The sequence below is a fragment of the Mandrillus leucophaeus genome, unplaced genomic scaffold (genome assembly GCF_000951045.1).
Source record: "Mandrillus leucophaeus isolate KB7577 unplaced genomic scaffold, Mleu.le_1.0 Scaffold689, whole genome shotgun sequence".
NCBI lineage: Eukaryota > Metazoa > Chordata > Mammalia > Primates > Cercopithecidae > Mandrillus > Mandrillus leucophaeus.
The window spans coordinates 1012946-1026689 of NW_012107463.1; the positions used below are offsets into that span (position 1 = coordinate 1012946).

The 13744-nt window shown below is 47.5% G+C and overlaps 1 protein-coding gene and 1 long non-coding RNA gene across 2 annotated transcripts in view; one reads left to right on the top strand and one right to left on the bottom strand.

Moving 5' to 3' along the window:
- The window catches only part of LOC105555502 (coiled-coil domain-containing protein 144A-like), a 57207-nt gene extending 49443 nt beyond the window's left edge, over window positions 1-7764 (top strand). The window contains exons 9-10 of the mRNA XM_012002470.1: window positions 6254-6811; window positions 7375-7764. Of these exons, the coding sequence (XP_011857860.1) occupies window positions 6254-6811; window positions 7375-7764 (948 nt within the window). The remainder of the gene's footprint in view (window positions 1-6253; window positions 6812-7374) is intronic.
- Window positions 7765-11317: 3553 nt separating this feature from the next.
- On the bottom strand, window positions 11318-12376 carry LOC105555496. Its single transcript, XR_001008479.1, has 2 exons — window positions 12274-12376; window positions 11318-11715 (listed from the first exon to the last, which is right to left on the bottom strand). It is a non-coding gene; the product is annotated as an uncharacterized LOC105555496 (long non-coding RNA).
- Window positions 12377-13744: the final 1368 nt, after the last annotated feature.

Genomic DNA, 13744 nt, shown 5'->3' on the forward strand with positions numbered 1-13744 from the left:
TAGAAACTAAAATCTCCCAATACCAAGTAAGGTTCTCTACCTTACCAAGCCAGGAGGGGTCACGCAAAAATTTCAAATCTTTAACTCCCTTTGGAAGCTCTTCTCCTTGACATTACTAGACACATGCTCTTCTGGGAAAATAAGAACCATCTTCCTACTCAAACTAGTCACTCATGTCTGGCTCTCCTAGCAGCTCCAACTTTAGTGACAGAATATCACATCTTGCATAGCCAATGAGGATATTGGTAATGTTTGGAATTGACTTTGCTTCCTTCCATATCCATTCTTGTCTACCTATGACAGAACTTTGCTTTCTGTGTGGGACACAGGCCCACCTAGGCTTCCCTGCAAAGTGGACCAGAACACCCATGCTGGCTTACCTAACCCCTAGCATCTCATTGCCCCAGGTGATGCTTCTCGGCCCTAGCTCTTATTTCTGGGGCCCACCAAGCAATTCAATTAATTCCCTTTCTTGTTGGGCTTGGCATTACCACAGGTGCCACAATAGGAATAGCCAGCATTGGCACTTACTCCTGAACCTACCACAGCCTGTCTCTGGAATTGGTTCAAGAGATAGAAATGACTGCTTGCTATAAAAGAGTTACAGTGACAAGTCAGTTCTCTCGCAGCTGTAGTTCTCAAACGTGGTAGAGGTCTTGACATGCTGGTTGCAGCTCAGGGAGGAACTTGACTGTGCTTGGAGAAGAGTACTGATCTGGGTTAAGAGATCAGGACAGGCTCAGGAGCACATTTGAGATCTCATAAACTAGGCTTCTCATCTTTGGGAAGGGGCTGCTGAGGGGTGTCACCTGGTTCTGATTCTCATGGCCCCTCCCCTTCCTGGGACCCCTGACCTCTATCTTCCTTCTTCTCTTTTCTGGGCCTTGCTTCTTGAATCTACTAACTAAGTTTATTTCATCCCATCTAGAAGCCGTCAGACTTCAAATAGTCTTGTGACAAGGATTGGAGTAATGAGGATCAAGGCCTAGCAATGGGTGGCTGTAACCTACCAACCCTGGGTTATGAGCAAACCCCCTCCCATTGTGCAGGTTTTGTGTGTGTGTGTGTGTGTGTGTGTATGTGTGTGTGACAGAGTATCTCTCTGTCACCCAGGCTGGAGTACAGTGGTGCGATCTTGGCTCACTGCAACCTCTGCCTCCCGGGTTCAAGTGAATCTCCTGCCTCAGCCTCCTGAGTAGCTTGGATTATAGATGTGCACCAGCACACCCGGCTAATTTTTGTATTTTTAGTAGAGATAGGGTTTTGCCATGTTAGCCAGGCTCGTCTCAAACTCCTGACCTCAGGTGATCCCCCCGCCTCAGCCTCCCAAAGTGCTGGGATTACAGGCATGAGCCACCCCACCTGGCCCCATTGTACAAGTTTTTCTCATTTATCTTTAAGGTCCATTCTCCTGGCTGTTTCCCAGGGGAAATCTTCAGTCTAATTCCACATATCCATGGCTGAGGCCTGTTGGAAGTTGAAACCACCTTTGTAGAATTATAAGTCTTGAGATCAATCTAACATAACTGACTCCGTCTTGCTCCTAACCTCATAGGTTAAATCATTTTTTGCTTATTCTATCATGGAGGCCAAGATAACCATGAGAAGAATTTAGTTCATAGTTAAACTTTGAAAGAAAGAAAACTGACTTCCTCCTCATTCAGAGATCGAAGATGCATCTATAAGACAAGATGAGAATTACGGTAGGGTGTGAAGTTTGTTAAGAACAGGGATGGTTAAACCGTGCCTGCCATTGCTTAGCTTGTTTTCTTTAAGTTGTTTACTGCCCCAGAGTCATGTAACTGAGGGTCACCAGATTTGTAATTTCCCCAACCACTCCTATAGATAACATCACGATTGTGAGACCTAAAGGACGGGTCTTTGAGATACTTTTTGGATTTAATGTTTCAGCAGACCAAGAGATGCCACCTGGTCCTAAGACCCGCTCCCAGGAACTGACTGCAGAAACAGTTTGAGACACTCCCATGATTTCATCCCCAGCTGAAAAAGTACAGGTGCTCCTGTGACTTGTGTTGTTTCTGGGTGCAGCCTCAAACCTTAGCTCAATAAACCTCTGCTAATCAAGACACTTGCCTAAGCCACTTTCACTGGTTAACACGCCCTACTCCACCCTCCTTATTTTTCTCCATAAAGCTTATCATCTCCTGACATGCTCCATTCTACATTTCATTGTAGTGTGGAGTTTCATCCTTTTTTTTCCCTAAAATGTCAGCCACATGAAGACAGGGACTTCCTTTCTCTCCATTGCTCTGTCTGCAATGCAAAGGCACTTCTGGTGATGCTGTCTCTGTCGTTGATCTCATGTGACTCCCCCAGCCCTTCCAGTTACTCACAGTGTCATTTGCGGCTTCCCTTCCACTGTGACACTGGCAAGTTTGTGCTCATTGCCTAATGAGGAGACATAATTGGTGACTACATGTATGAATGATAGGAACCCTGGCTTAATTTTTGGGGAGAGAAGCCCCCTGCAGTTTTTTTTAACTTTCCACTAAAAAGTGTTTTTGATGAATTTGAGATGGGATGAGGAGCAGCAAGGTGGAGCCCTCCAGTGTTGTTCGAGGGGATCTATTCCTCATCCAAAATCCCTCCCTACATTACTCATGTAGTAAAAGAAAGCAATTTCTGTGGAACTTGTCAATGTTTTTTAGAAAATATCCATGATTATATAAAAATATGAATATATGAATATTAAATTATATAAATTTCTATCTAAGCATACCAGTTCACTCTATCCCCCCTCAAAAAAACTATTTTTTTTTTTGAGACTGATTGGAGTCTTGCTGTGTTGCCCAGGCTGGAGTGCAGTGGCAAGATCTTGGCTCACTGCAATCTCTGCCTCCTGGGAGAATCAATCGATTCTCCTGCCTCAGCCTCCTGAGTAGCTGGGGTTACAGGCATGCGCCACCACACCCGGCTAACTTTTGTGTATTTAGTACAGACAGGATTTCACCATATAGGCCAGGCTGGTCTTGACCTCCTGACCTGAAGTGATCGCCAGCCTCAGCCTCAGAAAATGCAGGAATTATAGGCATGAGCCACCGCGCAGCCTTCTTTTGTTTTTTAATGTATACATACTCAAGCAAAAAATGGTGGGTTTAATTTATGACTTATAACTATTGGGAATATAACTCTAGAAAAACTATTGCTACAGAGTACTGAAAGTCTTTATTGTAAAGTGCATATATTTTCAAAGTATAATTAGTATGTAGAGAATAAAATATCAGTTTATTCACTTACAATAACATATAAATGATATTTACAGTGAATTGTTTTGAGAAATATAGTTTGATAGTGTTTCAATTAGAATAAAAATGAAGTGCTCAAGTACAGCAGTTCTTCCACTGCAAAAGGAAATCTGAACTTTTTGTGAAGAGAAAGTAATGTAACCAAGTCCAACCTCATTCTGCTCCCACACACCAGCCAATACATCAGGAGACAAGGAGTTAGGGCAAGGAAGGTGACTTTAGTTTGAAGAACCAGAAAATGAAGAAGATGGTGGACGACTGTTCTAAAGAAGCAGCTTAAGTCAGTACAAATGTCAGGCTCTTTTTATGTAAAGGGGTTGAGATGCAGAGGGGGCTGAGGCTGGCAGACACCTGGGAGCCAGCGAGGGTCTGAGGAGGTTGGGAACTTCCTTGTCCTTGGCCAAGTCACAGTGTTCCTATAAATCTCCATCAAAGCATAGTTGTTTATATACTTCTTTAACTTAGCTAAGAGTTAGTTTCAAAAACTATGTGATTGTTATTTTTCATTTTATCTCAGTGCTGTAAAATTATCCTCACCTACGTGCAGGAATAGAAGAAGGCACCTTAAATGGAAATGAAGTTAGTTATGTGAATTATTTTGCTATTTCACTGTTACATTAAGTCCCATATTTCTTGGTGTGTTTCAGAATCTCCAATATTCTTTTTATGTATAAGAATCAACTATGAAGGAGCTGAATGCTGTGTCCACTGCTGTGTCCACTGCTGTGTCCAGCATGTGACGGTGGAGGAATTCTGGCCCAGCAGAAAGCTCCCCTAGATCCACTGGCCTCAGTGACCCTCAGATGCAGTTGGGGTCAGTGAACACAGCCTGGCAGATTGGGAGGCGTTGGTGGAGAGGAGGGAGCAATGCTGCTTTAAGGTCCGGCTCACTGCCGGGGAAGAAGTCAGCAGGGCTCAGCTCAGGCTATTTCTCCACTGTGGTGTAAACAGAGAGACCAAAAAAACAGAGTAGTGCTTTGCCATGCCTTTATTAGTGACTTTTCTCCTGGGCGGCCTCAGGAATACCCTTCAGCTGCACAGTGAGTTGAAAGGGCCTCAGCTGGGCGCAGCGACTCATGCCTGTAATCCCAGCACCTTGGGAAGTCGAGGTGGGCAGTTCACGAGGTCAGCAGTTCGAGACCAGCCTGGCCAACATGGAGATACCCCGTCACTACTAAAAATACAAAAAATTAGCCAGGCATGGTGGCAGGTGCCTGTAATCCCAGTTCCTCAGGAGGCTGAGTCAGGAGTATTGCTTGAACCCGGGAGGCACAGGTTGCAGTGAGCCGTGATTGTGCCACTACACTCCAGCACGGGTGACAGAGTGAGACTTTGTCTCAAAAAAACAAATGAAAAAGGGTCTCTTTTGGAACGTCTTTTTATTTTGAAAAATGATATATCAAAATTAAATTTGTTTTACTGTTGATTTTATTATAAAGTTGGAATCTCAGAAAATGTGCAAAAAGTTCATACGTGAAAGGGGGGAACCTCTGTAAATCCTGGCAGATACAGGTCACCCTGTGGAAGCACTGGGGTCCAGCACTGTGCTCTTGTCTTTTCACCTGCATCTGTGGCCCTGGGGGGAGATTCTCAGGACTAGCATTGCTACTTGCTTCTTTTCTGTATTTTATTTATTTATTTATTTATTTGAGATAGAGTCTCGCTCTGTCGCCCAGGCTGGAGTGCAGTGGCACAATCTCGGTTTACTGCAACCTCCGCCTCCCGGGTTCAAGCAATTCTCTTGCCTTAGCCTCCTGGGTAGCTGAAATTACAGGCAGGTGCCACCATGCCCAGCTAATTTTTTTAAAATGTATTTTTAGTAGAGGCAGGGTTCCACCATACTTGCCAGGCTGGTCTCAAACTCCTGACCTCGTGATCTGCCTGCCTCAACCTCCCAAAGTGCTGGGATTACAGGTGTGAGCCACCGCGCATGGCCCCTTTTCTGTATTTTAAATGTTAATATATACTGTCTGGTTGCCAACCCCTAAATGTGAAACACTTTATAATCCTGATATGCAATGTAGGAGAATTCTGTCCTTCATTCATCATCATGTGAAACATTTATTCACTTAAATTTTTATCAGTCTAAGCAGTTTAAATGAGATATGTTTTCCTTGGTTCACCATTGTTGAAATGCCTTCCCTTTTCAAGGTATAAGAAAAATTGATATTTCTCTATATCTGTGCCTATATATCTACACATGTCTATAGAGATATATCTGAGCACTTCTCCAAGATTAATATAATTGTGCTACACTTGTTTTCAAAGGTTTAGGATCATAAAATAAATTTTTCAAAAGCATTTCCTTTCTAAAATATTTTATTTAACCTATGTAACATACTAAGAAGTAAAATTTATGGCTTAATTTTCTTTTCTTGTGGAACGCCAGATACTGCTGCATTCTTTTTTTCATATACGTATACATGACAGGAAGGAACACATGAGAGTGAATATTTTTAAATACTTATAATGTGAAACTCATATGGGACACATCTGTGGAAGAGATGAACTGGAAATAAATCACAGGATTAAAATGGATCATTAATGATGGACAAGGGACTGGATATACTTCAGTGAGAAGAGGATCTTTTATTTCAGAAATGGGGCTAGGCACAGCGGCTCACACCTGTAACCCCAGCACTTTGAAAGGTCAAGGCGGGAGCATCGCTTGAGCCCAGGAGTTTGAGATTAGCCTGGGTAACATAAGGAGACCCCATCCCTACAAAAAATAAAATAAAAAATAAATAGCCGGGCGTGGTGGCGTGCGCCTGCAATCCCAGCTACTCAGGAGGCTGAGGCAGGAGAATCGCTTGAACCTGGGAGGCGGAGGTTGCAGTGGGTGAGCCGAGATCTCACCACTGCACTGCAGCCTGGGCGACAGGGTGAGACCCTGTCTCAAAACAAACAAACAAAAAACCTAAAAGACAATCCACAGAATTGGAGAGAATATTTTTTTTGAAAAGCTCGTTAAGTTTAAAACTCTTAAGTGTGGAATAAACAAAGTCAGGCAAGCACGGACAGGCGCCGGCAGACTGGAAGGGAACTCGAGCCTGCGTCCTGGGGGCTGTGAAGGGGCCTGGCGGAGCCTCCCGCAGCCCAGCGCGCTAAGCAGCCAGCGGCTCCCGGCGTCTGAGAACCCGGCAGAGGCTCCGGCGCGGCGGGGACACGCCCGGAGTCCCGAAAGTGAAGAACCAGGAGGGGATCCGGAGCCAGGACGCCAGGAGCAGCAGGGGAAGAGCGCGGTGGTCCGGCCGGGCAGGGCTGATCTGGAGCGCCGAGGTTCCCAGGACCGCGGCAGCCTGGCCACAGCCAGCAGCAGAGGGGGCCTAGGCCTGGGTGGCCGCCGGGAGCCGCAGCCCCACTCTCCAGGCAGCGCGGCCGCTCGCGACTGCAGCGCTGCCGGCGGGACCGCGCTCCCTCAGGACGGGGCTGCCCTGCAGCCGATCCGCGTGGCGGGAAGTGCGGGCAGGGTGCTCACGGGAAACCCGGGGACGGCGGCCGAGAGCATGGAGGCCTCGGAGCCCGGGCGCCCCCGCCGGTCCTCAGTGCCTCTGTTCTTTAAACCCTGCCACATCCTGAGACCCTGTCCCTACTCTGGCTGCTTTTGCTGACAGAAGCCGTCTCCTGCCACCTCCCAGCTCCTTCCCCGGAGGCTAACCCTTGGTCTTGGCCGACGGCTTGAGTGTCTCTCCTGATGGAGGGGCCTGGGCCTCTCGGGAGCTGGAACTGGAGACCTGCCCCGGCCTCGACGCCTCCCTTCTCCCCTCACATCCTCCCGCCCAGCTCCTCACACATCCGCACATGCCGTGGCTGGGGGAGGCGGAGACTCCAGGACCCCCAGGCGGGGGCTCCACACAAAGTAACCACAGTGGGAGCCACTCCCTGTCCCTGGGATGGGGACGGGGCTCCACGTTGTGTAGGAACCGGTGCAAGGGGCTCTGCCTCTCTTTCTCAAAGCGGGGGCTGCTGGCCCACCGGGGTCTCCCTCTCCACCTTCTCCCTCCTCCAGGGCGATGACAGGAGCGTGGGGCTCCTGCTGCGGGGTGAACTCTCCCTCCCCTCCCCGTGAGTTCCTCGCATCCCGTGATTCTGCCTCCTGCCCACGCAGGCTTGCAGTGAACAAAGGGCGCCCCAGGAAGCACAGTTTGGGTCAAGTTTGCCTTTCTTCATTGTAGGACAACCGCAGGAAGGGGAGGAGAATGGGGAGTTCTCCCGGCAGCCCCTTTTCCTGAAGCCCACCCCCAGTCTCCAGGACCCACCCAGCCTAGGAGGAAGTCGTGGTCCTAGGGGAGGGCAAAAACGCCTCGGGCCTATGGGTGTGCAGCGCCCCCAGCTCCCCCAGTTTCTGGGATCTGCGTTAGGTGGCCGCCCCTCCCTGCTTCTGCTGGGAAGATGCCATGGGCCTTCCATGGCCTCCTCTCCCCAGCCCAATGCCAAGTGGACGTGCGGATGCACAAAGCCGGCAAGGACCACTGTGTCTCCAAGACCTGGCGTGTAGAGGCAGGAGCATGAGCATCTGACAGGCGAGTGAGAGAGTGAGATGGGGCAGGCGGCGTGTCCTCAGGTGTCTCTGGGCCTGTGTGCAGTGGGCCCCTGTGGGCCTGTGCAGAGCCCTCTTCCCCTGATAATTTCCTCAAAACCCACAGTGAGAGGAGAGGGCCCTGGGGGAAGAGAAGTTCCTTCCCTTGTCTTTGAAATGAATTCCTCCTTCCCGAATCTCTGAGTGGGGGAAGCCCAGCCATGTGCCTTTGTAGTGTGCAGAGTAGAAGGTAAGGGGCTGGTGTAGCCTAGGTGGGGGCCAACATTGGGTCTGCAGCTCACTGGGGGTAAGGGATGGGGGAAGGCTACGTCATTCCAGACATATTTTCTTCCCCCATCTGTGTCTGGGGCTGCAGAATAGGGTGCCAGAAGGACCCTGTTTCACCCACGTTGTGTGTGTCTCACTGAGGGGGCTCTCCCTGCAGGTCTCCCCCTCACATAAAGCCCCTTTGAAACAAGGAAGAGGGTCCCTGGGCTACAAAATGGAAAGCACAGCCTCCAGGATGCGGAGGGGAATGATGGTGCTGTATTCAAGTTCCTTCTCTCTGGTGGTTGGTGGCTGTGACAACCCTGGCCTGACTTTATTCATCTCTGGTTTTTCTTGCCACCCCTCTGTCCCCCTCCCATTGTCACCCTGAGTCCAAACAGGCCCTACCGTTGACCTCCTGTCCCTTTGCGCACTTGTAACCTGCAGGTGAGGGACAGGACCTGTTCAGTCATTAGTCATCATAAGTATTTTGTCAACTGTTTGTTAATGCATTTGGGCATATTTGCCCAAAATCAGAGGTTGAGGAAATGAGTAATTAACTGTGGGCGAGGAGCTCCTGCCTGACGAATCCTTTTCCATTTGGGCCCCAGCTTGGGTGGAAGGGGGTAGAATATCTTGTATTGGGCAGTTTGGGGGCTGGGGAGGCAGAGAATCTCCTGGGAAATTATCTTGGGAGGCTTGGGGGTGATGCTGGTGCATTCTGTTTCCTCTTGCTCTCAAAGTACAATGCAGATTTGGGGACCAAAGGTCAGGGACACATCCCATTAGAAGACCTTCATTTGGGAGAGTGGTCAGTGGTGGGAGGAGGGCCCAGAGCAGCAGGAAACAGCCTGTTGTGGCTCAGCTTAGTTTTCCTTCCCAGACAAGGGGAGCCAGCCATGGAATCTTGCTCAGGCGCTCCCTCTACTCTTTCTGTCCTCAAAGTAGGGGCCATTTTCTTACACATCCCCAGAGAGAGAAAGGACCTTCACACTGGTGCTGAGGGGCCCAGGGCTGCTGGGCCTCTTTGTTCCCTACCAGAGCCATCCATCCTTAGAAGATCACAGAGCCCTGAAAGCTGGTCTTCTCTACAGTTCCCAGAGGTCTTTCAGCCAATCTACTCCCAGGAAGGAAGATGCCTGGAAGCTACAATGTGAATATAACTTTGTGGACCAATAATAAAACGCAGGAAGCCCAAGGGTGAGAAAAGTGAACTCTTCTAACACTGCTTCCTGTTTCCTCCCCTTCATGTTCCTTCAGGGAAACTGCTTTATTGCTGAATTTCTGCCTTTCCCGCCTCACGTATGCACTTTTGGGCCTTTTCTTGTAGCTAGAAAAAATCAAAAACCCACCCCACAAACCAGTATTTAAAAAGAAACAGAAATGACCGTGTGAAATGTGCCTCTGCGCACATCATCAGAGGGTGTGTCTGTGTGTGTGTGTGTGGCCACTCATTCATCTCTTTATATGGGCTATTGTCTTATTTCAGTCTATTTTGGTTTCCCCTCTAGGGCTTTGCTCGGGATCAAACCTTTCTGTCCTGTTATGATTCTGAACACCTGGTTTGAACCACAAGGGAATCTTTCTCCTGGTGACTCAAATAAAAATATAATTAAAAAAATAAAAAATAAAGTATAATACAACAAGTGTACAGGGAATAAGATAGAAATTGTTTACTTAAAAGATTAATGTATAAATAATATTTAAAAGCATTGTCTTGAGAAATAGTTTGATAACCTTTCCATCTGAATAAAAGATGAGACTGTCAAGTACAGCATCTCTTTCACTGCTAATAGAAAAGAATCCAAACTTTCTGTGAAGGTAAGTAGACCCCACATCAAAGAAAAGACAGGCGTGTTACTAATTCAAGGCTACATGGAGATTTTGTTGTTTTTGTTTTTGTATTTTTTTGAGACAGAGTTTTGTTCTTGTTGCCCAGGCTGGAGTGCAATGGCTTGATCTTGGCTCACCGCAACCTCCGCCTCCGTGTTCAAGTGATTCCCCCACCTCAGCCTCCCGAGAAGCTGAGATTACAGGCATGCACCACCATGCCCGTCTAATTTTTTGTATTTTCAGTAGAGATGGGGTTTCCCCACGTTGGTCAGACTGGTCTCGAACTCCTGACTTCAGATGATCCACCTGCCTCAGCCTCCCAAAGTGCTGGGATTATAGGCGTGAGCCACCACACCTGGCCAGATGGTTTTTAAAAAAATACAATTCAGTCAGTCCTCGTTAAAATATAAACAGTTGGAAATGTAATGCTAAACTCATTTAAAACTGATTTTTAAAAATGTCTCTTTAAAAATATTTTTAAGATTTAGGGGATGGGAGCAGTGGCTCACGCTTGTAATCCCACCACTTTGGGAAGCCGAGTCGGGTGGATCACAAGGTCAGGAGTTCAAGACCAGCCTGGCCAAGATGGTGAAATCCCGTCTCTATTTAAAAAACAAAAAAATTAGCTGGGCATGGTGGCAGGCGCCTGTAATCCTCACTACTCGGAGGCTGAAGCAAAGAATTGCTTGAACCTGGGAGGCAGAGGTTCCAGTGAGCTGAGATCGCACCACTGCACTCCAGAAACAAAAAACAAAAACAAGAACAACCCAAAACGATTTAGGTATACTTTCAAATCTATTTTAATTTTAAAAAGCTATGAAAAGATTGACATGGCCATTACGTATATTGTTTAAAAAACTTTAAAATTAGACCAATATAAGTTATGAATTTGTAAATAAATTTAGAATATAAGTATGCAAGATTACTGTAGATTATTTATTTATTTATTTTTGCTTACCCTACCTAGACTGAGACTGTAGATTCTTTATTTGGTGAATATAGAATATGCCAATAAGGAAACCAAGTAATCCTAGCCAGATTTGATGGCTGATGCCTGTAATCCCAGCACTTTGGGAGGCCGAGGTCGGCAGACTGCTGGAGCCCAGGATTTCGAGACCAGCCTAGGCAAGACAGCAAAACCTCATCTCTACAAAATTTACAAAAAGCGGGGCGTGCGTGTAGCCACAGCTACTTGGGAAACTGAGGTTGGAGGACCCTTGAGCCTGGGAAGTCGAGGCTGCAGTGAGCCGTGTTCTCCCTCCTGCTCTCCAGCCTGGGCGATAGAATGAGACTCTGTCTCAAAAAAACAAAAAAAATCATCATCTGAAACATCAAAGATTAAATGAGACGACTACATTCACTGAGCACATTATTCTATACCCTTGTAAATGTCTCATAAGTAAATCAACTTAGAAAAATCTGTTCTGTCAGATGACATTTTGATGATTTGTGATGACAACAATCATGAAACGGATTTCCAGGCAGTTTCTCCCTGATGGACTCAAAAGTGTTCTCTGTGAAAGACCCTGAGCCAGACCAAGAAGCATCCAGGCCCGTCAGAAACATGGCAGACAGAGCAAGAGGGAGGCCAGAGGAGAGGTCAGAGCCCAGGCGGGATACAGCACAATGCCACCGCCATGGGTTTCCGGCAAGGGGTGCCAAACGGGTGACTTGGCCAGAAAGGCCAGCGTTGGAGTGACCTAGATCCTTGTCACGTCCCGTTCTCGGCTTCTTCTCCAAGCCTGTGTCGCGGCGGGGCTCCATCTCTCAATGGGAAGAGAGGGTGGGAGGAGTTAGAACCATCTTCTTGGAGGTCGGTCTGCACCCCTCCTGCAGGAGGACAATGAGCTCCTGTGATGCTTTTTAAAATACTGTCCTTGGGTGTGCTGCGGCCGTCTTGATCCTAGAAAAGAGGCCTCTCAGGATGGGGAGTAGATTTCAACCCCTGCAGGTCCATCGCAGCTACCCACATTGCCAAGGCCTTCACAAACCCAAACTGGAACCGCAGGGAAAAAGAGGGACAACTGGTCACACGTCCCAGGCAGACACAGAAGGCGGCTCACCACACACAGGCCGACATGCAAGAAACAGCCCTCCAGCGCACAGGGCACCTTCATCCCAAAACACACACTCACATGGGCACATACAGCCACAGAGGGAGAGAGAGAGGGAGAGAGGAGAGAAAGAGAGAGCCAGGAGAGAAAGAAAGACACACACACAGACATACAGCAGCGGCACAGAAACACCCACCCCAGGCAGCCCTTGAGGCTGCAGGGTTCTGCTCTCCGCGAGAACGACAATCGGGTAAGAGAGCAGCCCATGGGCATACTGCAGGCCTGTCCTCGAGATCAGAGAGGGCGCGAGTTGGAGGCAGACTCGCCCGCACACCGTCTGGGCAGGCCTGAGGCTGGGATCCCGCGCTGCTTCCCTGGGACTCCGCCTGAAATTTCTTCATCCTGGTGCGCTCTCCGCGACTCCCGGCATCCGGAGAACGTCCTGTCGACCACGTGGAGACGTCAGGCTGGAGCCTCGACACCTACCTACTGCTACGAATGGGTCCTGCTTTGCGACACCTCACAGACGCATCACCAGGCGGACCGTGGAGATCCCTGTGACTCTAGAATCAGCTCGCGCCTTGCGCATGCGCATTGGCTGCGCCGACTGAAGCTCTGCTCCTGGAACTTACGCTGGGGCCTCTTTAAAAAATGCCGGTGGCCTGGCGGTAGCAGCAAGGCTGCAATGGCAAGGGTCGGGGAAGCGTGGGGCGGGTAGCGGGAGGTATGAGAGAGTAGGCTGCAGGCAACCCAGAGGCAGACAGTTCCCTAGGAGTCCTGTCCTCCTTGAACTGTCTAGGATAATACATGTAATTATGAATTTATATCAGACTTGACAATCCCCTCTATTTTATTTTTAATATGATTTTGTCTCCTGAATAATACATGAAAATTATTGTTATTAATTTTCTATAATTTATTGGGATACAGGTGGTATTTCGTTATATCATATTTTGATGGGATTTTTTTTTTTCTTACTGATTTGAATTTGCTGTAGATCCTAGATATTATTATACTGGGTATATTACACTGGGTATATACCCAGAGGAAAATAAGTCATTATTCAAAAAAGTTACTTGCACACGCATGTTTATAGTGGCACAATTCACAATAGCAAAGTCGTGGAACCAACCCAAATTCCCATCAATCAATGAGTGGCTAAACAAACTGTAGTAATATATAGCTGATGCAATACTATGCAGCCCTAAAAAGGAATGAATTAACAGCATTTGCAGTGACCTCTATGAGATGAAAGATTATTACTCTAAGTGAGGTAACTCAGGAGAGGAAACCAAACATCAAATGTTCTCACTGATACGTGGGAGGTAAGCTATGTGGATGCAAAGGCGCAAGAAATGATACAGTGGACTTTTTGGGGACTTTGGGGGAAGAGTGGGAGGAAGGGGAGGGAGAAAAGACTACAAATGTGGTGCAGTGTATACAGTTCTGGTGATGGGTGTACCAAAACTTCACAAATCAACACCAAAGAACTTACTCATGTAACCAAATGTCACAATCCTAAACATAGATGCACTTAACACTGGAACTCCCAAATTTATAAAACAATTACTAATAGATCTAAGAAATGAGATAGACAGCAACGCAGTAATAGTGGGGGATGTCAATACTCCACTGATAGCACTAGATAGGTCATCAAGAGAGAAAGTCAACAAAGAAACAATGGATGTAAATTGCACCTTGGAAGAAATGGACCTAACAGATACATACAGAACATTTTATCCAACAACCACAGAATACACATTGTATTCAACAGCTCATGGAGCTTTCTCCAAGATAGACCATAT